General features: G+C 41.0%; 2 protein-coding genes across 2 annotated transcripts; both read left to right on the top strand.

The window, feature by feature from the left end:
• The first annotated feature begins 3,741 nt into the window (after window positions 1-3,741).
• Window positions 3,742-15,509, top strand: LOC310874258 (protein FAM117A-like). Its single transcript, XM_083786988.1, has 8 exons — window positions 3,742-4,423; window positions 4,746-4,891; window positions 6,483-6,578; window positions 6,893-7,009; window positions 12,795-12,920; window positions 13,532-13,733; window positions 13,842-14,019; window positions 14,762-15,509. Exons 1-8 carry the CDS (start codon window positions 4,294-4,296, stop codon window positions 15,021-15,023), a joined length of 1,257 nt encoding a protein of 418 aa, XP_083643114.1. The 5' UTR covers window positions 3,742-4,293; the 3' UTR covers window positions 15,024-15,509.
• A 1,993-nt stretch (window positions 15,510-17,502) lies between these two features.
• Window positions 17,503-22,391, top strand: ndufa4b (NDUFA4 mitochondrial complex associated b). The gene is made up of 4 exons (XM_083786968.1): window positions 17,503-17,629; window positions 19,416-19,504; window positions 21,121-21,181; window positions 22,011-22,391. Exons 1-4 carry the CDS (start codon window positions 17,582-17,584, stop codon window positions 22,065-22,067), a joined length of 255 nt encoding a protein of 84 aa, XP_083643094.1. The 5' UTR covers window positions 17,503-17,581; the 3' UTR covers window positions 22,068-22,391.
• The last annotated feature ends 2,193 nt before the right edge of the window (window positions 22,392-24,584 follow it).

Below are 24,584 nucleotides of genomic sequence, written 5' to 3'. Positions count from 1 at the left end.
ATGAGGGGTTAGGCCTTATTCAGTGAAAAGTTGGATTTCCAGGATGTGGCATGCAAGTCCTGTTGTGTACAAAGAGAAAACATCCAAACCAATTAAATGCAGGTGCATTGCAACTATGCAGAGTTTCATGTGACTTGTCCCACAAACCTGGCTTTATGGAGTCGTTTGTGCTGGACTTTTGTGTGTGTGTGTGTGTGTGTGTGTGTGTGTGTGTGTGTGTGTGTGTGTGTGTGTGTGTGTGTGTGTGTGTGTGTGTGTGTGTGTGTGTGTGTGTGTGTGTGTGTGTGTGTGTGGGTGTGTGTGTGCAAACACTGTTATTTATTTGCTCATTTTTGTTTTGTGTGCTATATATTTTTTTAATAGTATCATTTATTTTATTACTTAATTGTTTTGTTGAACTTTCATTTAAATTACTATCAATGGGTGAATCATGATATTTAAAACTGCAATAAACCTGCTTTTATTTTTTAAACATTATTATGCATGTGTGCTGTGTATTTGCAGTTGTTTGTTTCATTCTGTAGAGAGTATACATACATATTGTACACATAATACTAACTGTACATACAGAATGATCCAGTGTATGTGTAAGAAACTCAACCATTTAGATTTATGCTACATTTATATATGTACATTTTCGTATCCAATCACCTTTGTAGCTTAACTTTGTTAACCATCACATCCTTCTCTAAGTCGTACAAAGCCTGTCCGAGGTCATAGGTTAATGTATTCATTATTTAGCACAGACAAATTCACAGAGCTACACAAACAACTGCTGGAGGTTCCTTGTTAGTAGCTGGAAATAGATAATGCGGGAGACGCATTCCACATCGACATACTGTCCAATTAACTCCCAGGCTGTAAATGAATGGGTGCCTATGGGTCAAACAAAGTTGGGTTGACTTTGTCTGGCTTTTGTTGCCTACCATTTTGTTCCAGTGACATCAATTGTTTGTGGCAGCTAAACTAGACAGATGAGCAAGGTAAACTCATGCTTCAATGCGTTTCCCTTTGGTCACTTTGGTGATAACGCTCATTCACTCACTCCCATTTCAAAGAGGCTGACGCAACAGCCTGTTATCTTAGTGTGTAGGTTGAGGTCCGACATTGGGCTTATGGGCAGTCCGGTTTTGTGACTGATAGATGAAAATGACATTTGGACCCTCAATATTGCTCTGAGGTCTGTCTTTACAAGTTAGCTGCAACTGCATGTGTTATCTCGCGGCTCTCGCCTCTTCTCATGTCTTGGTTTTGACACTCCCTTAAATTCAGTCTTAAGGCCAGTTATCTCCTACAAAGCACACCGTCAGATACATGCACACACACCACCCAGAAGCAGCCCATGTTGGAGATACAGTACATCTCACAGTTAACCCTCAAATCCCACACACCCAGATACGAGGATTTAATGTCCACCACAATGGCACAATGACAGAATTAATTAGTCCAGCTGTTTATGTCGCTTATTTCTGATTTTGTAAAAAAAAAAAAAAAAACACTTAAAATTAAATAAACAGAACGTTAAAAAAAAGAATTCATTAGTCCAGGAGTGAGTGAATTGATAAATGAACTATATAAATGAACTATATAAGCAATGCATTTCATCAGAGTACACATCTTGCCATTAAGTTAATGGTGGTAACTAGCCGCAATTTGCCATTGACAGGCCCATACATCCAAACAGAAAAATCCTATCTGATTGTATCAAACAACGTCAAACTCACCAACATTGCAGCTGTATGCAAAGCTTGAATTATGGTATCTATCCTCTTTCTAACTGCAAAGTGTTTGTTTAATAAAAATCCACTGTAGCGGCTGCTGGCCTAGCATTCCAGGCGCATGCCACATAGGCTCTGGCCTGACAGCGTGTGGCGTGTTCGAGTCCCGTTCATGGCAGCCTTTGCTGCATGTCTCCCCCCATCTCTCTCCCTCTTTCCTGTCAATCTTCACTTGTACAGTCAATAAAATAATGCAACAAAGCCAAAAACGATTAAATCTTAAAAAAAGATCCACTGTAGACATGCTATGAGCTACTTTCTGTCAAGGAATTCCTTGCAGGTTATTATTTTAACAGTTTGAAAGTGCTTCTTTGATATCACTCAACAGCCCTGCGTACCACCTGTACGGGAGGATGTTGCTTTGCTGAAATCGAGCGCTTCCAAACAAAATGACAAAAATAATCACCTGCAAGGAATTCTTTGACAGAAAGTAGTCTACGGCGGACTTTTACAAACACTTTGCAGATAGAAAGAGGATAATTCAAGCTTTTCGTAGAGCTGCAATGTTGGTTAGTTTGACGACGTTTAATACAATCAGATAGGACTTTTCTGTTTGGATGTATATGGACTGTCTGTCAATGGCAAGTTGTGGCTAGTTGCCGCCTCGATCTTCATAAGGTCAATACAATAGACTAAATAATAACCAGTAAGATGCCCTTAGGGCGAGAACGCATCGGCCTGGGTGACGGCAAACTGCTGGGCGAGCGCTGGCGCCAGTGCCGTCGCTACCTATACGCGCAGTACGCACTGCGAGTAGGGCAACACGACGAGGGGGGGCAACAAAATGTGTCAAAAAGTGCCAAGCCGACCCTCAAAATAACAATTTTCTTTGCGGCTCCGCCTCGTAAAAACGAGCGGCTGTGTGTGCGTCCTCACAAACAGTGAAAATAGCCAATCTGCATGAGGAATAGCAGTGCTCTCGTCGGGAGGGGGGGCAGCATATATGGAATGAATTCTGTACTGGCCATAAGATATGTGTCTTGAGTGTACAGGGTCACATCGACATGGAATGTCAGAACAGGTCAGCTCCATCCATATATGGAGATCTAAAGGTTGCAGTGGCAGCAGTGTCTTGAGTGTACAGGGTTTGATAAGGCCCCAGGTAGTCTTTAATTTTCGGGCCTGTTGAGAACTCTACTAATAACTTTGGGACAGGCCCGTCTAGAGTTTGAGGGAGACATCGAAGAGGAAGGACGGATGGGGAAGGATCAACATAATGGAATGTCAGAACAGGTCAGCTCCATATATGGAGATCTAAGGGTTTGAGGTTTGAGGTCAGATGTAGAGTTGCTGGCCAGCTCTATATATGCAGATCTAGGTGATGATCCAGTCTGCTCTATGTATGGCTATCCAGGGTTTGATGAGGTCAGTGACGTGATCTTCATATATGGAGAGGGCCATATATGGTGGCGTGACGTGTCCTGAGGCGTGATGTCACGAGGCATGACCATATATCGAGATGTGACATGACACATGAGGTGTGACACGACTGACGGGAAATGCAGGTTTTAGTAAAGCATCAATAATTATTTTTTTGAAGTGATTAAAAAAAAAGAATAAAGTAAACTGTTTCCATGTAGGCTGACAAAGAACATCACATCTCAATAGTTAATGTATGCAAGAGTCATTCATAATTCAAAATCTGAAATGTCAGTTTTATATAGTGGTGCTTGTTGCTTGTATTGAGAGAGTGACGTTTTTCTCAAAGAACCCAAATCAGGCTCTGACCCAAATAAAATCAATCAATATGACGTATGTGTTAGGGGTGGAGACTGCAGAGTGCAGCTGCTTTCATTGTTCACGTTTTGATGGATTGATGGTAAACTGCCCAATGGACTGAGGGCAACAGATTTCACCAGCCAACCAAAACCGAGATTCAGAGGTAGACCCACCCCACATAATTAAATCCACACGAGCGTGGTGGTGGTGGAAGTGTTTGGAGTTTAGTAGTAAATGAAGAAAAGCTCAGCATACTACTCCAGCACAGTGACAGACCACCACCTCTCAACCTTGTGGGTGACCAAAAATATGCTTCGCTCCGAATAACTAGAATGAAATGTGAATTCATTGTTGGTCCGAGGACGTATGGCGTGAGTTCACACACTTTCTGGGGGTTCTGGAGCTGCTTCCTTGTTCGTCCAAAGAGGTGAAATATCTCAGTATCGTCACAAAGAAAGTTTGCCTGCTAGGCTGCTAACTCGCACGAGCCAGGGGGGGGGGGAAGCAAAGCAAAGCAAAGAATGGTCACCGGGCTGCTATATTAACATCCAGACTATCACTATTGACATACTCGTTTGTGGTAGTGTGAATTCACTCGGAACCGGGCTTTGTTGGACAAAAAGACCGATACTCTTCTACTTCGAACCGTCATCCTGGGTGAAAGAAGAGTTGCAGCTGGTATAGCCACCAGTCCACCACCACACTAGTCTATAAAGAGCACCCCTATAGAAGACTGGTTGTTTTCAGCTCATCCACCGTCCAGTCTGGGCTGGCCCAAGTCTGATAATCTGGGACGATGTCTGGCCGAAGTGGACTTGGACAGACCCGGGATCGAGCAACTTTGGGTCCACAGCCGGTCAGAGCAACAGTTCCGTATCAGCTGCACAACAAACAAACACGACAAAATCCAAGAGATGGCAAGTCAGGTACTGCAGCTGCAGTCAGTGTATTACATTTATTATAATGCTTTTTGGGGTGTCTGCCTGGAATGAATGAAATAGTTTGATAATATTAAATCACGACACACACAACTCGGACCACTTAACAAAGTCATCAAAGTGAGTCATTAGCCCACCTTGATTAACATGTTTTGCATTGAACAGGATAGTTACAGCTACAGATTTGATAAATAAATGAGCATTCAGAGCTTAAAATTGCTGTCATGTTTCATTATTGTTGGACGCCGTCGCTATTTAGAGGGCCCCACGTTGTCGTTGCATGTTTAAATGGTCTGTTTCCTGTTGACAGCAGGGAAGACCAAATCGCACCAGCTGAGCCCTGGCATAAGGCGGACAGTATCTCTGGATGCCATCCTTGGGCCCTACCTGCAGGGCCACTGGCCTAAAGAACCAGAGGGTCAATGCAGCCTGCCTCGGAAGGACAAGTCCACCCAGGTCAGCTCTAAATGAGGGGGATCATACTTGGACAGTAGGCATTGGGTCCAATTTAAAGGAAATGCACTACTTTGTTGGGTTTTTTTTGGGGGGCGGGGGAGAAGCCTGCAGAAAGAGGAGAGAAAAAAACCTGAGGGGAAGATGGAGGGAGGGAGTATCTGGTGTTTGGGTTGCTCTTACAGACTGATAACCACAGCCATGTGAACAGGCCTTGAGTCAGCTGATGGGGCCATTTCGGCTGCACCCATGCTCTGTGCAGGGCAGGCCATTGCTTGCTGCAAGCCCACATCCTCCCATTCTGTGTTTTCCATTCTCTTTTTGTTCATTTTGTAAGACTGAAAATCAGAATTGACTTTATTGTCACATCACCGGTCTAAAGAAGCGGCAATTCTTTGTGTGCTCCATTTGAAAGCTTTTCATGAGAATGGAAAAGACTAGATAACTGAAGAGCAGGAGAGAAAAGAAACGCAGGATAGAAATGGGTCAAATCAAGATCTATTTACATATTTTTTTATATGTATTTTACAGATGTGTACATAAATATACCGCCATGAGACTAAATGTAACAGCAGGTGCAGAGTTCCAAAATCAAGCTGAAATGGCTTTTTGCCTTAATTGAGAAGTTTGGGGTAAAACAGAGGCTGGTTGTGTCAAGTGTCAACCATCCCGTTGCCTTGGGCTATGGGATTACACAGCCTTTTGCAAACCGGGAGGGGAGAGAGAGGGAGGCAGTGCCAAAGAATGCTTTATGTTAACTGCACTGCCTATTTCTCACAAAGTGTTTTAGTATTTTGGTGTAATGTTTAAAACGGGAACGTTTGTAAAGTACCGTCTGGCCCTCCAGGTGAATATAATAATGGTTCATGGAACTTCATGATTAGCTCTGGTCCATAGCCTTCTACTATGGACCAGAGCTAGTTCATTATCATTCATAGGGGCTTGCTGATCATATGTTTTAGTTTGACAGGAAGTACCGGTAATTAAGATCAGACTTTTAGTCTTAAAAAATATATATATACTTTGGCATTTATTATAGCTCCAAGTCCATTATGACCACAGATATGATCTAAAAGTGCAACACCAATCTTCTTTCATTTCGTCTGGTGTAGTTCACAAAAGAAGTTGTTTGTAGGTGTGGAATTTGGTTGTACATCAGGCTGAACAGTGCAATGGTTTACTTTAGATGTTGCAATTTCATTATACACATTGTTTTCCTTCCCAATATGAGTGCCTGCGTCGAATTTGCTTATTGGCTGACATCCTGATACTAAAGATATCTGTATATAGCTCATACGACACCACGCGACGCGCTGTCATGCCAGAGCCTACTGTATATGTGGCATGCGCCTGGACCACTTGGCCAGTGAGCGCCGGCCCGTAATGTTACTGTAACACATCCATTGCCTGTTTCGTATCGGTAGGAAAAGAGAAGGCAAGCTATGGAACCCTTTCAAAACATGATTTGGGTTTCTTTTAAAGACCTTGATGAGTTCTAGAAGGTAAATTTGTGGTACCTATTGGAGCCAAGTATTCACAATTGTGCAGGCGGGTGCTTGGGTGACCGTGTTGTGTTCTCTGTTCAACTCTCCAGACCCCAGACTCTTGGTCGGACAAAACTCGGAGCAGGAAAAATGGGAACGGGCACAAGCGCTCCGCATCATGGGGAAACGCAGAGCAGCTACGGGAGGTAAGTTGACGACTTTCCGTCCAAATATTTAATTTGTTAAACAAACAACATTTTGAAAGTTGAGTAACACCGGACCTAATCTTACCTCGGAAGAATCCTTTATTTTTTACCGGTTTTGACTAAAGCTACAGTCTCATTTCATGTCTGTTATCCAAACCACATTGTATTGCCAGCCACCCCCACAAACAAATCGACCACGGACCCATTGACAGCAAGCATGGTTGCAAAGTGGCATGCTGCAGTTTTAGCCCGGCACTTCCTCTCTGTGAATGTGTGCATGTGCTGATTGACTGACAATAACCCCTGCTCATCAGATTGCCAAGCTGAAACAGCAGCTGCAACAGCGTACCAAATCTGTCGTCTCAGGGGGCCATGACAAAGACTGCCAGCATGGCTCTCCTCCAGGGGGCTACAGTCCAGGGACTACACAGGTATATTTCCTCTACAACATATCTTAAAGGTATCACCACGAGTAGGATTTCCCTATAGTCATAATAATCCCTCTCAGTCATCACCTAAGGTCCCAAACTATGGTGGTGTCTGTATCTGTAGATCGAGACCCTTCCCTCTGCCTGCATTTTATCATTTTAGGATGTTTCTGGCTGTCAACCTTTGGGCAGATGTGTGCATTGGTGGTTTTGAGCCGGGGAGTAGGGACCAGCTTTTGCTGTGTTTACATTACCAAATCCTACTTACTTATTGCTAAAGTACACACAATATAATAATCTATACTAACACATCATTCCTTATTCCTTGCATATCCCAGGCTAATAAGCCTTATAATAATGATTAATAATACAAATTAAAATCACCTTAAATATTTTATAATTTTTAGAAATGCTTCATCTTTTACTCAAGCGGGACAACGACCGTCACAAGTTGATATAATTTGTTCATGTGTGCTACAGCCTTATGGATAATAATAAAAACACATTTAAAATGGTATTGATGCTCACATTAACATTAGGAAGCATTAGAGTAAGTAGTTTTTTTTAGTTAATGTTTAACACAATCTATGCCAGATTAGAGAATTCTCGTATAAAGTGCTTAACCTCGGCTGTGCCAGATGACGAGAATTCTCATATCTTGTTATTAATCCAGAAATATATCCATAAAATTATATTTACCGTATGTTTAGCTTCCTGTCGCTAGTCAATGCTTGCTCGCACAAATTGATGCTCAGATTGAGGTAATGTGAGGTTGAGGGAAGATGTTAGGAGCTCAATAAAAAAAATTCGCGACATCCTGACTAGCATATTAGCGTTACTAACGCTAGAGAAGGGGACGCATGGTGACGGAAAAAATTGCAGATTACTACTTCGGGATCACGGGGTCCTCTTCGGCTTTTTCGTGCATTCTGTTGGCACTGGCTCCAGAGCGCGGTCAATGGTGATGGCATGTAATTGGTACAATTGTTTATTGCTTGACCAATGACCACACATGGACAAATTACAACATCAACTTCTGACAGCATTGTCCCCATTGTAAAAGATCCATTTCCTTAAGAGATTCTATAAAACTTCATGAAAGCTAGAGCTAGGCTATGAAAGCTATATAACTTGTATGTACTTGTATGTATTAGTATGACTATGTATTGTGAATGTAACACGTTCAACACACACATTCTGAATTGCCACTCACTAGTGTTGGGCCCACAATCCCTCAACAGTTGGACACTGACCTGATGATCCCGCTGCATTCACTTAAAGGGACACTTCACCCTTTTTGCAAACAAATATGTTAATGACATTTAGAAGATCTTCTAGACCACTTTCCTGGGGGTCTTATGTGTGTAATATGTGGCTTTAGATATTTTAGATTTTAGCAGTGAGCCCAGTGTCTGGCTGCTGCTCCGGTTCGGCCTCCTTTTATTACTCTATGCCACTGAGAGAACAGGAAAATGACCAAATCTCGTGTTGCTTCTGCTTTACAGCACAGGCACACACTTCTGCTTCTGGGCCCAGCTGGTTACTTAATGTATTGTCACCCTTCACTGATTTTAGTTCCCTTTCTAGATCAAAGTGCAATAACTTGACAAACAAGAAAAGAGTTAATAAGCCCAACTCGTACTTGGATAATTACCAATATTGCATACTGTTTTACTATACAGACTTGCCAGTCTTTGATTGAATAGTTTGGTGCTACCTAGCCTCGGTCCCAGGCTTACTTTGTTCTGTCTTTTCTTTCTGTTTATGTGTTTAATGTTATATATGCTCTTTATCTGTCTGTGTTTTTGTCTTGTTCGTCTGACTCTCTCTCTTTGTTATCTGTTAATTGTTATGTATGTCCTGCTTGCTGCTCCCACTTTCTACCTGAACCTCCTCTCACTGCTCCACTGATGTGTCTTTATTTCTGTTTAAGGTACTATTGATTCCGCAAAAGGGTTAAAGGTCATTCACCTCAATATAAGAAGCCTTGCACCAAAAATTACTCTGCTTAGAGCCTGGGTCGATCTCTACAACCAAATATTATTACTATTTCTGAAACATGGCTACATAGTGGAATCACCGATGATGAAATCAAAATAGAAAACTTTGTCTTATATCGAGCTGATAGGGCTACTAGAGCCACATATGTCTCCTCTAATCTAACCTCTGAGCGTCTCACCCCTACTGTAGATCCTGTTAACTTTGAATGCCTCTTTATTAATCTCATATTTCACGACGACAAACATTTAATCATCGGAAACATCTACCGGCCCCCTTCTGCCCCAGCTGACTCAACTAACTGTATTCTGTCAACCATCAACTCCTTGGGGAAACAAAAGGAACTGATACTTCTGGGCGATTTTAATAAGAACTGGAGTAGCCGCGCCTCCTCCAACGACAAAAATATATTTTCTAATTTAAATCTTACTCAGTTACCCCACAAGGGTCGATTGTCGTGGGTCTTCATCTTTGCTGGACTGGATTCTTGTCAGTAATCCCGACAGGATACTAAATTCAGGAGTCATGTCTGATGCTCTAAGTGACCATTCCATCGTTTACTGTATATGGAAAATAAAAATCCCAAAGTCTCCCCCTAAATATATTACAGTAAGACCAGCCAGAAATCTCAATGTTGACAGCTTTAACAACAATCTAATTGCCATCAACTGGGATAGGTTTCAAATAATTCCCTCTGCTGAGGATGCATGGAACTTCTTCCACTCCGAGGTTACCAGTATAATTGACAGACATGCACCCTTCAAAACACTCAGAGTAAAAGGTAGACGTCTACCCTGGATCAACCCACAACTACTCAACCTATACAAACAACGGGATAAAGCCTGGCTCAAACACCGCACATCCAATAATCCTGTTGACTGGGAAAATGACAGACTTCTCAGAAACCAATGAAAAACTCAAACAAGGAATGCACAATCAGATCACTATAAAAATAGCTTCAGACATGACTTCCATAACCCCAAACAGTTTTGGAATCATTTTCTTAACAAAAACAATAAAAGCTCCATAAAACACCTCAAAATTTATAATGATATAATATCTGACCCACTGCATATTTCCCAAGCCCTTAACAATCACTTTTCCTCTATCTGTGCCAACACCCCAGATGCAAACTCGTATATCACAGCCGGCTCTCCTACAATTAATACACACAATGGATCCTTTTAATTTAAAAAAATCACACCTGTAGATGTACATCGTGTCATCTGTGAACTGAAGGAAAGCTGTGGGGCTGGTCCGGATGGCCTTGAATCCAAATTAATCAAACTTGCTGCTCACATTCTCATGTATCCCCTTGCCGATTTATTTAACCTCTCTCTGTCAACCTCCTCATTTCCATCAATATGGAAATGTGCGAAAGTCACCCCCATCTTTAAGAGTGGGGACACATCTGATCCCAATAACTATCGTCCCATTTCCATTATCTGTACCACTGCAAAAAAACTAATCTATAATCAGCTCTCACATTATCTGAGTCTCCACAACATCCTGTCCCCAGTCCAATCAGGTTTCAGACCACATTTTTCCACCACTACAGCCTTGCTAAAATTCACCAGTGACGTACTCCTATCCTCCAGTAAAGGCCTCCTTACTGGAGCAATATTTATAGATTTATCCAAAGCCTTTGATGTGGTTGACCATTATCTACTTCTTGACAAGCTCCATGCCATTGGCTTACAGCGAAATGCCATTCTCTGGTTTAATGCTTATCTCCATAATAGGCGCCAGTATGTTGTTTCACAAGGTACCCAATCCGATTATTCAATTATTGATAAAGGTGTCCCACAAGGTTCCACCTTGGGTCCACTCCTTTTTTCTATTTTTATTAATGATTTACCCGACATTTGCTCACACAGTCAAGTTCAGCTCTATGCTGATGACACTGTTATATATTATTCTGGCTCTGACTTAACTCTTATTCAATCATCTTTACAATCCGATTTCAACCTTGTTCAGAACTGGCTCCACAATAACAAATTACTGTTGAATAAGAGGAAGTCCTGCAGCATGGTGTTTGGCACACGACACAGTCAAGCAAGCACACTTGGAATAGACATTCATTTTTCAAATGGCTCTCAACTTGAGAAAGTTGACTCCTTTAAATATCTTGGAGTGTGGCTCGACCCAGAGCTTACCTTCAAACCACACATAGACTACGTTACTAAAAAAACCTATGGTTGCCTAAGCTCACTTTACCGTTCTATTAATTGCTTCTCCTTTGATGTTAGGAAAATAATTATTGCTCAAGTGATACTTCCCATTATTGACTACGCAGATGTTGTGTATCTGAACACGACTGACTCATCTAAAACCTCTAAATGTTTTATACAACTCCCTGTGCAGGTTTGTATTGAGATGCCCATATAATACCCACCACTGTCTCATGTACAAATCACTCAATTGGCTGCAGCCTAAATCAAGACGGCAACTACACTGGTATCTCTTCACTTATAAATGCATTTATTTTAGATGCCCTGCTTACTTAAAACAGTACCTGACTCAGTCTACCTCATCCTATCCACTAAGACATCTACAATACCCTTACTTTAAAATCCCCAAAATCTCCAATGTGGTTAGGCGGAGGTCTTTCTCCTACAAAGCCCCATTCGATTGGAACAACCTCCCTCTATATCTTAGATCCATCTCCTCATATAGTAGCTTCAGGACCTCCTTACATTCACATCTAGACTCAACTTGTCTATGCTTCTAACCTGACTGTAACCTTTTATGACCCTGAAAAAATTGCGCTGTGACCTTATCTACACTGTGTATTATGTGGTGGTTGGTGGTGTAGGTGGAAGATGGTGAGCAAGCTATTTGTCTATATATGTATGTATTTGTATATCTGTTTGTATCTGTGTACTGCATATTTTGTGTATTTGTGTACAGTATGCTTTTCTGTATTTTGTTTTTTATGGGTCCCTCTTGAAAATGAGATGCTGCATCTCAAGGGGCTGTCCCTTCAATAAAAATCTGAAATCGGATACGATATTTTCCTAACCAATCGCAACACTTGTTTCATTCGCGGAGAATCTAAACTGATTTGTAAAGCATCAACGTCATTTCCTTGGGCGATACTTCCGCTAAAATCCCGCAACTTCCGCCCAAACAATGATAGTCTTTACAGTGTAGGTCTTGCCCAGGCTGGGTGCTACCCGAGGATCAGTGCCAAGTCAACGTGATGACTCGCCAACAGTTCCTGTTGGATTTTAGTTCAGAATGTGTCTTGAACGTATTATTTTTTGTAATGCATACATTTGCTTCAGTTTTTCTTTGGATAATAAGTTTGAACTTTGAATTAGGTCAGACATAATTTAAAGTGAACTTGAGTAGAACCTTGAATTGTGTAGCTACCTGGCTATTGTATATGATAATTAATTTATCTGTTCTTTCTATAGTATTTTCAGTTGCCCATTTCACGGTGAAACAGTGTCTCAAAATCTTACATCACATAAACAGAATCTTCCAATATACATTGTATTTTATTCCTCCTGCTACATCATTTAGGGAAAGTGAAGATGAAATGCCAGCACCAATAGATGAAATTGGCAGAATTTCGTATATTTGCAGCTTGGTCTGAGTTGTGCTAAAAAAGATTTTGCGCCATGTTTCTCCATACTATGAGAGTGAATGGAATCACTACTCCTGTTATTTGATTACAGAAGCAATGGTTAAAGATGGACAGTTTATCGACTTAACTACGATCTATCATGGCCGACAGTGTTTCAAAGTTCAACATTGCTTTAACTGCTGTGTGTTTTTTTCTCAGACTCAGCCGGTTACCACCCTCGTGCCACTGTACGGTCTCGCTCCTCGTCTGCGCCGTAGTGTGGAGGGTCTCAACCAGGAGCTAGAGGGCATGTTCATCTCTCAGCCACCACACCATCAGCGTGGGGTAACTTTGACACCTCAATACAGTACAGCCTTCTGAAAGTGATAGGACATTGTCATTTCATTGCTTGCATAATGGCCTGAAAGTCAAGCCTCTGCAATGGCATAGGCAGTGAATATGTGGAAAGGGAGATAACCTATGGTTAACCCCTGTGTGGGCAAGCTTGTGGGTGATTGGTACAGCAAAACAGCCTGAGGTTTTATTGCTCGTTTTCTGTCCAAGGTGATATTGTATTTGGGTAAAAAAAAGTCACTGTTGCCACATGCATATCAGGAGCACTTTACCCCCAACATTAGCTTTCTTGTGTATTGTATCATTTGACACCCCCTCCCCTTGAAAAACGGATAAGCCAAACTTCTGGGTAGCTCAGTAGTTAGCATTGTTCCCTCGCAGCAAGAAAGTCAGTTTCACAGCCAACTTTTTGCATATTCTCCCATGTTCATGTGGCCCTAGCCTTACAGCTGAAGCTGTTCCTCGCCTTGTGTGCCGGACAGTGGCTGCCTCCTGTCCTAATTCTTGGGGATTGAGTGCAAGGTTGATTTCAGGCATGTGAAAGTTGATGATAAATGACTACATACATGCTATATGTAGTAAAGTGTGTCTTGTGATTTCAGCTCCTAGATGTTCCAGATGGCCATCGGGCTCCAGTGCCTCCCCAAAGCTGCAGCAGTGGATCCCAGAGTGACCCCTGCACTACACCACCCTCTATTGTGTGCTCTTCTTCATCATCTGCCTCCTCTTCACCCTGCTTCTCTCCCTCCTTCCCCTCCACAAATCCCTCTGCTGTCGAAGGTGTACCTGTGGACCTGGACCACGGTCAGTGTACAATGCCATTTAATCTAGAATGTGACGCTAATAAATCTTTCATCAAATTTTCATATGACAACAGTGACTTAATATTTCCCCTCAATGTTTAATTCTCAGAGCTGATGGAGGGTGCTGAGATGTACCTCCTGTCTCCGTTGACCTCCCATAATGATGTGGACTCCTCCTTCCCCATGCTGCTGTCCTCTTCTCCACGCCCCAACAAGAGTTACTGCTTCCAGAGAGAGCCCCCAGAGGGCTGTGAGAAAGTCCGCGTGTTTGAGGAGACCAGGACCAGGTAGGTTTTTAGATTCAGTCACACACCCGCACAGACGGATGAACCAAACCAAGATTGAAGGCTTTACTTGTGTATAGTATGCTGCTTACGTACTACTGAATGCATTAAAACAAGCATGTTGAAGGGCCTACTGATTGATTCAGTCTGCAAATGCAAAATACAGAGTTTTGCATAATGGAAGAACAAAACTGGGCCAAATGAAAATGTCTTTACTAAAGACTTTAACTCAAAATATTTTGGTGCCCTCTAGTGGTGCATGGGTGCCCTCTAGAGGTGGATATTCTCAAAGGTTTTTGAGCCCTATTTTATATACATATACAAAATAATCAAATACCAATTTGTAGACTTGTTTAAGCCAGTAATCTTTCTAAACGCAAAGTAAAATTAACTTTTGAATGCATCCAATACACACTCGGACATTACCTAGTTAAAAGGCACTGGTCAGCTTTTCTTCATTTATTTTTTGGAAAAAGTTAAAGTTTATGTAGACTGCTTTTTACGATCATCTGATCATCGCAAATGTCTGCAAACATTGTGCAGTCTTTGTTGTTGGTCTATTCTTTGGTTTGTTCTGAAATCTGTGCATGTCAAGTGAAAAACGGAGGAGCAAGCTTTCCATATGTAGCCACATGTGAGAATGCCGTACACGACGTGTCGTTTACATTGTAGAGGATTTTTATTTGAAGGTTGAACTGGTTCAAAATGTTTTTTGCACCTGCAACATCACTTCATCTCTCTTCAGTGTTCCACATCAACCCAAGGCCACCCTCATCTCCTCGTGCCCAGACCCCAACAAGGTGAACTTTACCCCCCACGGTGGCTCTGCCTTCTGCCCCGTCAGTCTCCTCAAGCCTCTTTTGCCCTCCATGGACCTGCTGCTCCGCAGCTTGGTTGTCTCTCCCGCAAGTGGCAGCTCTGGCCTGGTTACGGTCTCCTACGAGTCAACACCCTCCACTGGTAACCTGGATCCTCACCCAGATTCCCCCATCACCACTGCTGTGTGACGAGGCCGAAGGCATTGGAGCGTCTGATTATTCCAAAAGCTGGTGGTAGACTGTTTTGCTTTGAAAAAAAGCATTCGTCATATATTCATCTTACCATTTCTCCACACCCGACTTCATCTGAAGCCTGAAATCAAAATTCAGAGCTATGTGGAATAATTGCTGAACCACAATAATATAGCGGTGTGCCTGTTAATTTAGCCAGGCTAACCTGACTTGGAATGATGGTGAGTGAGCTGTGCCATGCTCAAACATTAGCCAAACTACCTATCACTGCCCTTTTGTTACATTTTTGAATAACATGCACTGGTAGTTATGAGGCTTTTCATTCCAGTGGCACTTACGCAGCAAATCAAAGTTTTAAATTCCTGTTTAAAAAAAAAAAAGAAACTTGATTCCAGTTGACTATTTTGCAAGAGGTGGAATATACTGTCACCTCAAAATGGTCTACACTCCACAGATTACTATATTTGATAAAACGGCAACAGTTTGCAGTTAGAAAGCTTTAACTAGTCTGATAAGATACTTTAGGTATTTTAGGAAAGTGACTATTCCATTTTGGGTTTTTTTATGATAGAAATATGGTTTAAAAAATGTAGCAGTGTAAGGGGAAGGAATCTTGTCATCAGTGATGTGAAATATGTATCATTTTTATGATATGAAAATCTTTTTGGGCAACTTGACTTTCTGAATAGCAAAGACTTGGTGTTTATATAAATGATTACACCAAATAAGTATTGTTGGTCACACATGGTTAAGAGTGTGCTGCACCTGAGAGTATTTTATAATTTACAATACATAATTTGAACCACGGTCATAGTGGGTTGGGGTGAGAGAAAAATGGCGCCTGCAGCCTGTGTGATTATGGCCAATAGAACTCTCCAGTCTCTCCATTCTATAGGTGTAATGAAGTTACACAATTGTTTGGACGCATGTTTGTGGATAATCTTTCACTTGCACAGTAAAGTTTGGATTTTTCTGGAAAGACAACTTTGATTTGGTCATTCCGGAGAAGACTGGCTGAACCCGTCATTTCAATACAAAAGGTTTTGGGTTTGATGCTATCCAAAATGGAGGAAGAATATGGTCGAATATAATGGCTTTTAATATTTAAAGATATTTATCTACATTTCAACTGAAAGAGAATTTTGTTTTTAACCACTTTAAATATGCAGCAAACACATTTGAAACGCACAAATGCATGAGGTTTATGGTTTATTTTTATGCTTGCATCCTTGGTGGCATTGAAGAACAAAGCATGACAAATCAGTTTGGTACTTTTAATGAATGGAACATGTTGCTCTGTGACATGACATTTTGATGTCATTGAAAAGTTTTTTTTTTTTTTTTTTTTTCCAAGGAAATGTTCCCATTGTTGGACGTGTAAGGATGAAGCTAATTCATTCCTCAAGCCTGTAAAGAATTTTGTTATTTTGTGATGTATTTCCTATTTACTTGCAAAATGGCAACTTGTAAATATGTTAATCGGAAAATGTTTATTCTTAGATTTTCTAGTTGCGTGCTTGTGTGTATTTTCTCAATAGTTTTGTACGGTCTCTCACAGCTAAGTCGACTACCTAAATCAGTTTTAGAGGTGTATACTCGTCATCCTTAAGATGAAAGGTTCTCTGAAGGTGTTCCATTACCTTTTCTCCACTAAACTGACGATGTTAAATGGGGAGGGTGGGAAAATGTTTGCACAAATTAAAAGGCTACTTTTGAGTCACACATTTTATTTTTCTATTCACTTTTTTCTACTTTATTTCTTTTGGTAACCAAGTGTTAATATGTATCATTTTCTTCACCCTTTTCAATTATCTGCAACATAAGCTAAAAAAAAAAAGGTTCTGAGTTACTTTAGTTTTGCCCCCTTGTTTGTCAGACATGGTGTAGACATGGGTGTAACATGAACATTGTATTCAGTGTGAATTTTTATGCACTTCACAAAGGATTTTTATGTGGTGGAGGTTTTTCTCTCCTATACATAGTTGTTGAAACATTGTCCCATTGAACCATGGGGTGGTATCTCTGAAAATAATTTGTGTGTGTGCGTGTGTGTGTGTGTGTGTGTGTGTGTACTGTCCATGATAGGATTTTCTTGTCTGATCTTTTGCCTAATCCCTAGTGTATTAGTAATGAGACTGCTTTATCCTAGCACGCCACAGCTGTGGGTATTGTGGGAAAAGTTATTAGCTCAGGTTTTCTTTTTCTGTCCACATTTATAAACATGAGAAATTTGAGAACTTTGTTTCTGTCATTATTATACATAAATCATGCATCAAAATGTGATAAAATGACCATTGCTAATGTAGCATATAACAAATTACATCAGCCTATTTGAACCCCTTGTCGGCCTAGAATATAATCTACTTTGGGGATATCATTTGATTTCCTTTTTTTTTAGTGGCACGTACAGCTGTTGTGACGTCGCATAGGGCGATTGGTTGACTACAGGGAGCTGTCTTTGGTGTCTATAGACTTGCACGGACAGTCCTTTCAAACAAACCGCTACTTGTTCGGGCGTCTTTTATTTTTAACACAATATAGGGAGCGGATTGACTATGGACGTCTTAAAACAAGTCGGCAAACAGCTCAAGAGCCACCCAGCTGTAAGTTTATGTTAATTGATGTCTGACAGTGCGCTGAAACGTGCGCTCCAGCCGACCGTGTGCGCGCCACCGGTGACTGGACGAGAGCATGATCTCTAAAATCTGTTTGTAATCGTATTATTTTAGCATAGGATATGAGGTCTGTTAACCAGTTTCTTTAACAAAATAATAGTCCTGACAGATTAAAAATGACGTGGATGAATTGTCTATCATAGATGTGCAGTCATTTTAGCCTACTATTGGCCACTATAGTGTATTTGTTTTACATTGTTGAATGTGCCGCTGTAAAACTCAGATACTGTAGTTATGGATAACGGGATGGTCTGAGAGTATGAGATATTGGAAGATGTGCCACTGCAGCCTAGCTCGGGTTTAATACTCATTATTTTATTTGTACCCGCCCGTGGGTACAGGACGTGCACACAGCCACACACTGCACAGGACAGGTTAAGTACACGATGTGCCCATCTCATAACTCGAGATTCACGCGTATGTAAGTTAAAATAGCCGTGGCATCTGTTCGATAATTTTTTTTTTGCAGGAAATGACCTAGACGTTTATAATCTATATTTTTCACATGGGCTTTATGATAAAATAATCTCGTTAAATTATAATTTAGACGTTTAATATTGATTGGAATATTAATGAAATGGACGTCAAAACGAGATGTTTCTGAACATGTTCACCATTCATGTAAGTCACCTTGGCACGTAGCCTACTGTATGTCGCCTCCATGACAGTCGCATGCGCAAAGCATTCTATAACATGTACAGTATACCGGTATGTGTGCACACACAAGGACGACGGGGTGAAATCAAGGGTGGGTGAAATCATATGGGTGAAACAACTTTGCTTTACGGCAGCTTCCTTCCATACATGAAATTATATGCCTAGAGGCTATAGTGTGCAGTGAAATTATGGATATGCATAGTGTGGTGGAAAGTAACCAAGTACATTTACTCAAGTATTGTAGACCCAATTAATTACATTTCGATTACATACTTTTACTTGAGTGTAATTTTTTAAGTAGGCATATACCTTTCTATATATCTCAGGTAGGCTAATTAATAGTAATTATACACAATGAGTAGCCTACTTTTACTTGGCTACATTGTGGTAGCCTATACTTATAGGCTACTTAAGTTTTGTAAGTGAACATGATAACCCCCCCCCCCCTCCTAAAAAATACACCTGCTTTAGTGCTTTTGCCTATTGCCATTATTATAAATATGAATCTACATTTAGACAATCTATACTAGGCTGTAATGCCATCATAATAGGCTACCTAACACAAACATTACCTGTTGGCACCCCCTATAGGCTTAGTTACATTTGTAAATGATTGGGTCGCCTCACTATCCTGGCTAGATTCGAACACAAGTAAAGTTTTACATGAGTAAATACAAATAAGACAATAGTATAGCTTTCCTGTTTTTATATGACAGAGGTTATGACTAACCTCGCGTCACCGTCACCATACTTTCCGAGGATGATAGCTGACAGGTCACCTAAATGTCGTTGTACATGGACCGTTCCAAAATTCCAAAATGTCAACATTTTTTATTGAAGGAATGTCACAGGATAAGATAAAAGGTCAGTGATATAAAGAAACCCTTCTAGTTTCCTGAAAAACAAATTCACAATACAAACACAAACCCTCTCACCCAACCCCCAAAAGACCAGCCAACAGTGTATCAGAGCCAGAGGAGATGACAGAATATGTGATGCGCTTGATGGTCCAACATATTACAAATGCAGAACTTTTATGTTGCTTCTTTTCCTCCAGCTTATACCTCTCTTCATCTTCATTGGCATCGGTGCTGGTATGTGTGGCGCATATGTGAGCCGGCTAGCCCTGAGAAGCCCTGAGTGCTCGTAAGTGTCTAGTATATATACTTAAAGATGGAGTGCCACCCTAAAACATGATTATAAGGTATTATCATATAAGGAGGAATAATCTTTTCAAAAGTGTACAGTATTTGTTAAAATGTTTTTACGTGGACACGCCCACCAGTTCATTAAGTATGCCTGGTTTGCCTGGTGGGTGGTGATCCACCTGAACTGAAGCCGGACCCACAACTGTTTTTGTATGATAAAGGGGGAGGGGATATGATATTGTGAATTTGTGATATTGTCACTACAGTATATCACTGTTTCTTTCATTGACACGTTTGACTGTTATCAACCAATCCAACCACTCATCTCCCAGACCCCAGTTCATGGCCAAAGAACAGCTAGTGCTGCTTTCTCCTGAATGAGCACCCCTCTGTGAGATGTGCTTTGCCATCAAGTTCAAATTCAAGTTCTTTATTAGTGTCCCCGGGGGGGCAATTTGGTTTACAGCAAGTATAGACACAACAACAAACATTTGACAACATTACGTAGGACAACATGGCATGGGCACATCTGTGCAATTGATAAAAGGATAAGAAAAAAAGGAGAGAAGCCATTCAAGTACAGTACAGGTAACATGGTGGTCAATGACACTTGGTGGTCAAGTGGTGGTCAATGGGGGAACAGAGCGCATTCCGACGCATCGCCATTCCGACCATTGACTTCCATTGATCGGAATGGCGGGGTTTCTCCACTTTTGTAAAGACCCCGCCACTCCGACAGTTAAACACACCACTATTCCGAACCGCTATTTTGAAGAATGTATGCGTGCCCTGCGTGCGTGTACAAAGTCACAAGGCCACCCGGCCTATCTGTCTGTGCGTGCCAGACTCTCTCTCTTTCAAAGAACTATATGAGATTCTGTATTTTGCATGTCTTAAGTACCAGGTCTTATTACTTAACTTAAGACCTGGAGGCGTGGTCAATGCTCTTTGGCCACTCAGAATAGCCATTGACATTGATCACGCCTCCAGGTCTTAAGTTAAGTAATAAGACTTGGTACTTAAGACACGCAAAATACAGCCCTTGAGCTGCGCAAGAAAATGCCATTCCACCAAACACTCTCTCTCTCTCTCTCTCTGAGCAGCGCGCATCTCGCTCGTTGACAATTAAGCCAGCCAGACGTCCTTCACCAAGTAACAAGTCCACCATTCTGTTGCTAGTTGCTACAGCTACAAATTACAATGATACAAAAATAGAATAGAGAAAAATAATTAAGCATATAGCATATAGCCTGTTTCAGACAGACATGACAAATAAAACCAGCAGCACAAAATATGCCAGCTAAATTCCAATTTAACCAGTCAGTAGGCTAGAGTTGCAGCCTCCTCGACTCTGTGTAGGCCTACTTGTGTAGTCTAATACCAAATAAGTATACCAATGTGAGATTTCCGACATGGAAAGCAAAAGGCAGCACCAGCAACCACTGAATATTCCAGCCACTGCCACTCCCGTTCATTAAACCAGCTTCTGCAACAAAAACAAATCACAGTAAGAAATAATAAAATTTATATAGCTGGGGGGGTCCCTGGTAATGTCTGCAGTGTTATCTGTTCAAATCAAATTATAATTGACGTATCTCTTTGTCTTATCCCCAGATGGGATCGTAATGGCAACCCCGAGCCCTGGAATAATATGGTACCCACTCAACAGTACAAGGTAAATGCACCTCTATACACAGTGGCGTGCACAGACATTTAGAGGGGCAGGTGCTCAAGTGAAAAAAAGGGCACCTTGTGCAGCGTGTGGAACCGGCCGGTTGCCTTCTAATCACAGGATAAGATATTAGAAGCTTTTTATCAATAATTGATCAATGTCACCATGGTCCACATACTGTACAGTGTACAAAGTACAATATATATATATATGCATGCATATGCACCCCCTAGTGTCTATCTGTGCACGCCACTGTCTATACACCTTACAAACAAATTAGTTCTCCAACTGTATGTTAATTTACGGTACTTAGATTTTTTAAGAAAACCTGTCGACTTTGTTCATGCAAAATGTACATTCACATACTAAGTATAGGTCTATTCTAAGATAGGTACCATATATCTTGAATTAAAATGTAAAAGTGTGAGTAGCATTATTAGTTTCATGGGGCCTGACATTAATGCTTAATTTATACTTAATCATTTCTTTACTTTACTAAGTGTCGCTCAACAACATGAATTTTATGTATTAAAATGTATTATCAGTTGAAACTGTCATTTTTGTCAAGCAAATGGTCATGCATGCAGCAAAGTACAATTACATGCAGTTTTACAGTGGCCTGATGAGCCTTGTGACCGTACTGATTATGCATCCTTCCTTGGAGTCTATTCTATTATCTTTATAATTGTCTCAAAGTTCACATCTTCTCAAACTGACTGATTGTGTGTGTGTGTGTGTGTTGGCGTGTGTGTGTGTGTGTGTGTGTGTGTGTGTGTGTGTGTGTTTGTGTGTGTGTGCGTGCGTGCGTGTGCGTGCATTTGTGCAACTTCAGCTAATCACAGTCAACCAGGACTACTCCAAGCTGAAGAAGGACAGGCCTGACTTTTAAGCCAAGGATGTACCTGCCAATTACTCTGCAGAGCTGGTGCACTTTTTATCTAATACTATAGCACTAAATACAGACGGTTGAATCATCCACTCACTTCAGTCATTGTTGACTGTCCTATACCCAGCTTTGTGTGTGCGTGTGTGCCCCATAGCGAAAAAGTGAGGATGCCAAAAGTGATTGACCGGAATGTGATGATGTATGAGGATGTACGATGATAAAAGCGCCCCTCACTTCACACAAGTAATTTTTTCTTTTGCATTTCCACCTGACAGTTGGAAGGATTTATGCCAATTGTAAAACAGTAAACCATCTGTTTTTTGGATGTCATCAAGTTGTAAATTATTTAATGAATGATGTCATTTAAAAACAAATTCAGTCTTTGTGTTTTTTATTCTGGTTGAAACAGTATCAGTGTTGCTTCACTATATGAATCAAGACCTATATTTATTAGGCTACAAGTAGTAATATATTTTTGTTGGAGATCAATTAAAAATCAAAATACGGGTAATTAGTTTTTGTTGCACAATTCAGATGGATGTCAATTAAGCAATGGAACAGTGATGATGAATTGAGTACAATGGACACAAGCCCCCACATATTTTATCATAGCTTGTTCAATTATACTTGCCATACAATTTTCAATGTGTTAATAAATATTCAATCGATCAATCAATCAATCAATCAATCAAAACAGCATGGTTGTTGATGTTAGTTTTTATATCCATGTGTCGGTTAAAATAAACCAGGTTAAATTGAAGAGTCACTGAAAAGCACCTTTAAAAATCATCTTAAACAACAGAAGACTAAAATAAAGTAGACAGACAGCCAGTAGTATGATTTTAGATAATGTATTATATTGGGGAGATCAGATGAAGTCCACAACAGTACAGCATAGGTTACAGAAGCATTCAACAGTACAGCATAGGTTACAGAAGCATTCAAAGTTCTCCCCACGAAGGAACGATGGATAACCAGTCTTATAACCAGTCTTATAACCCTGTCACTGTACCGTGACTCGGTTACTCTATATATAGTTAACAACAGCGACCCCAATGGGCGGGAGGTACTTCACTCGGGACAGCAATATGCCCTTTTGAAAGTTCATTTTATGGACAGTTTGTTAATTTTATGTTTGTTTTGTACAGTGTACAGTATACTGGCCCATGGTGGCATCGATCAATAGAGGGTAGGCCTATGCGCGTGACATCATCATCAAACCTACTGAGTGGCAAAAAATACTTTCTGGCCTTGACAACCCATGCATCCAAACAGAAAGGTCCAATCTGGTTGCATTAAAGAATGTTAAAGTCACTTTGCATGTTGCTTTGCCACTCGATTTGCCACTCGTTGTGCCATTCACTTTAAGCATGCGCATACCCTCTATTCTGGATTAAAAGCTTGTAATATATTATTTATGCCCCAAAATCAATACATTTCACACACTATTAAGGCAGTCAGCGGTTCCATGTGCCCTTTTTTCACTTGAGCACCTGCCCCTCAAAATGTCTGCACACGCCACTGCCGAAAGCCGATATCAGGCAACAATCAGTCTAATGCAGCTTCCAGGTGGCAATTTAACCAAAACATATTCTCCACAGAGAGAAATAATTTATATGGGGCAGAGTTGAAGGCCAACAAACACGAGACAGAGCTCTATCTAGTGTGCACAGAGCTTCACCCTTATAACAATCTGACACGACTGAGTAGTGAGTACAGATCATTATGACATGAAATGATAAATGGCACATGACATGACGAATATTATTCAGAAAAATAATTTCCATCAGCAGTCACCTCTGCCTCACAACACATTGCACTTCCTACAGTACCTTTCTCTGTGGAGATTGCATGACCTCATGTCAGTTTGCTCCAGTAGTCTCCCATAATTGAAGATTGATGTGATGATCCGTTGTCGTGTCTGTCTCTTCCACCCATAACATGCTCTCCAGACTCCACCCCATCGAAATTCAGAATGTAATCAAGAATACAGGGCCTTGATGGCCGGAAACGTTTTGTTATTTATAAATTTAATTTAAGCAATTGAAAATGAGAGAAGAGGATTGAGTGCAAGATTAACTAAAGCAGACGATGGATTGTGAAGGGTTTTTGTTGTCATTCACCATTCACCAAGCAAAACAGCATTCCAGTAAGGTCCAATCTGCAATGTTTCCTAAAACAGTTTGTAGAAGACAAGAAAAGTATAGCTTACCTGCACAGCATGTTTTTGTTACTTCAACTAGTCAGGCACGCTGACAGTGCCGCCCTGAGGCCCAATGGCTGCGCAAGTTGGCAAGCTCATCGTCCGAGTTGGCAAGCTGTGGTGAGATATGGAACGACTGATCAACCGACCGATCATCGATCCTGTGAAGGAAATTCAGTTGTCAATGACAGTTGGAGCAGTAAAGGAGACAGAAAAAGTACATACAGTACATGTTTCCTTTTGCAACTCTAAAAAATACAGATAGTAAGATAAAGAAAAGGGTCATCAGGTGACAGTCCACTAGGGCTAGGAGAGGA

Source organism: Protomyctophum parallelum (genome assembly GCF_964188405.1).
Source record: "Protomyctophum parallelum genome assembly, chromosome: 17".
Classification (NCBI taxonomy): domain Eukaryota; kingdom Metazoa; phylum Chordata; class Actinopteri; order Myctophiformes; family Myctophidae; genus Protomyctophum; species Protomyctophum parallelum.
The sequence above is the reverse complement of the archived record's forward strand: the minus strand, read 5'-3'. Positions and strand labels throughout refer to the sequence as shown.

Excerpts from the sequence above, each read along its gene's own strand:
- LOC310874258 (XM_083786988.1), top strand. The coding sequence starts at position 4,294 with ATGTCTGGCCGAAGTGGACTTGGACAGACCCGGGATCGAGCAACTTTG. Across the intron at positions 6,579-6,892 it reads ACGCAGAGCAGCTACGGGAG|ATTGCCAAGCTGAAACAGCA; the intron begins GTAAGTTGACGA and ends CCTGCTCATCAG. Across the intron at positions 12,921-13,531 it reads CACCACACCATCAGCGTGGG|CTCCTAGATGTTCCAGATGG; the intron begins GTAACTTTGACA and ends TTGTGATTTCAG.
- ndufa4b (XM_083786968.1), top strand. The coding sequence starts at position 17,582 with ATGGACGTCTTAAAACAAGTCGGCAAACAGCTCAAGAGCCACCCAGCT. Across the intron at positions 17,630-19,415 it reads AGCTCAAGAGCCACCCAGCT|CTTATACCTCTCTTCATCTT; the intron begins GTAAGTTTATGT and ends CTTTTCCTCCAG. Across the intron at positions 19,505-21,120 it reads CTGAGAAGCCCTGAGTGCTC|ATGGGATCGTAATGGCAACC; the intron begins GTAAGTGTCTAG and ends TCTTATCCCCAG.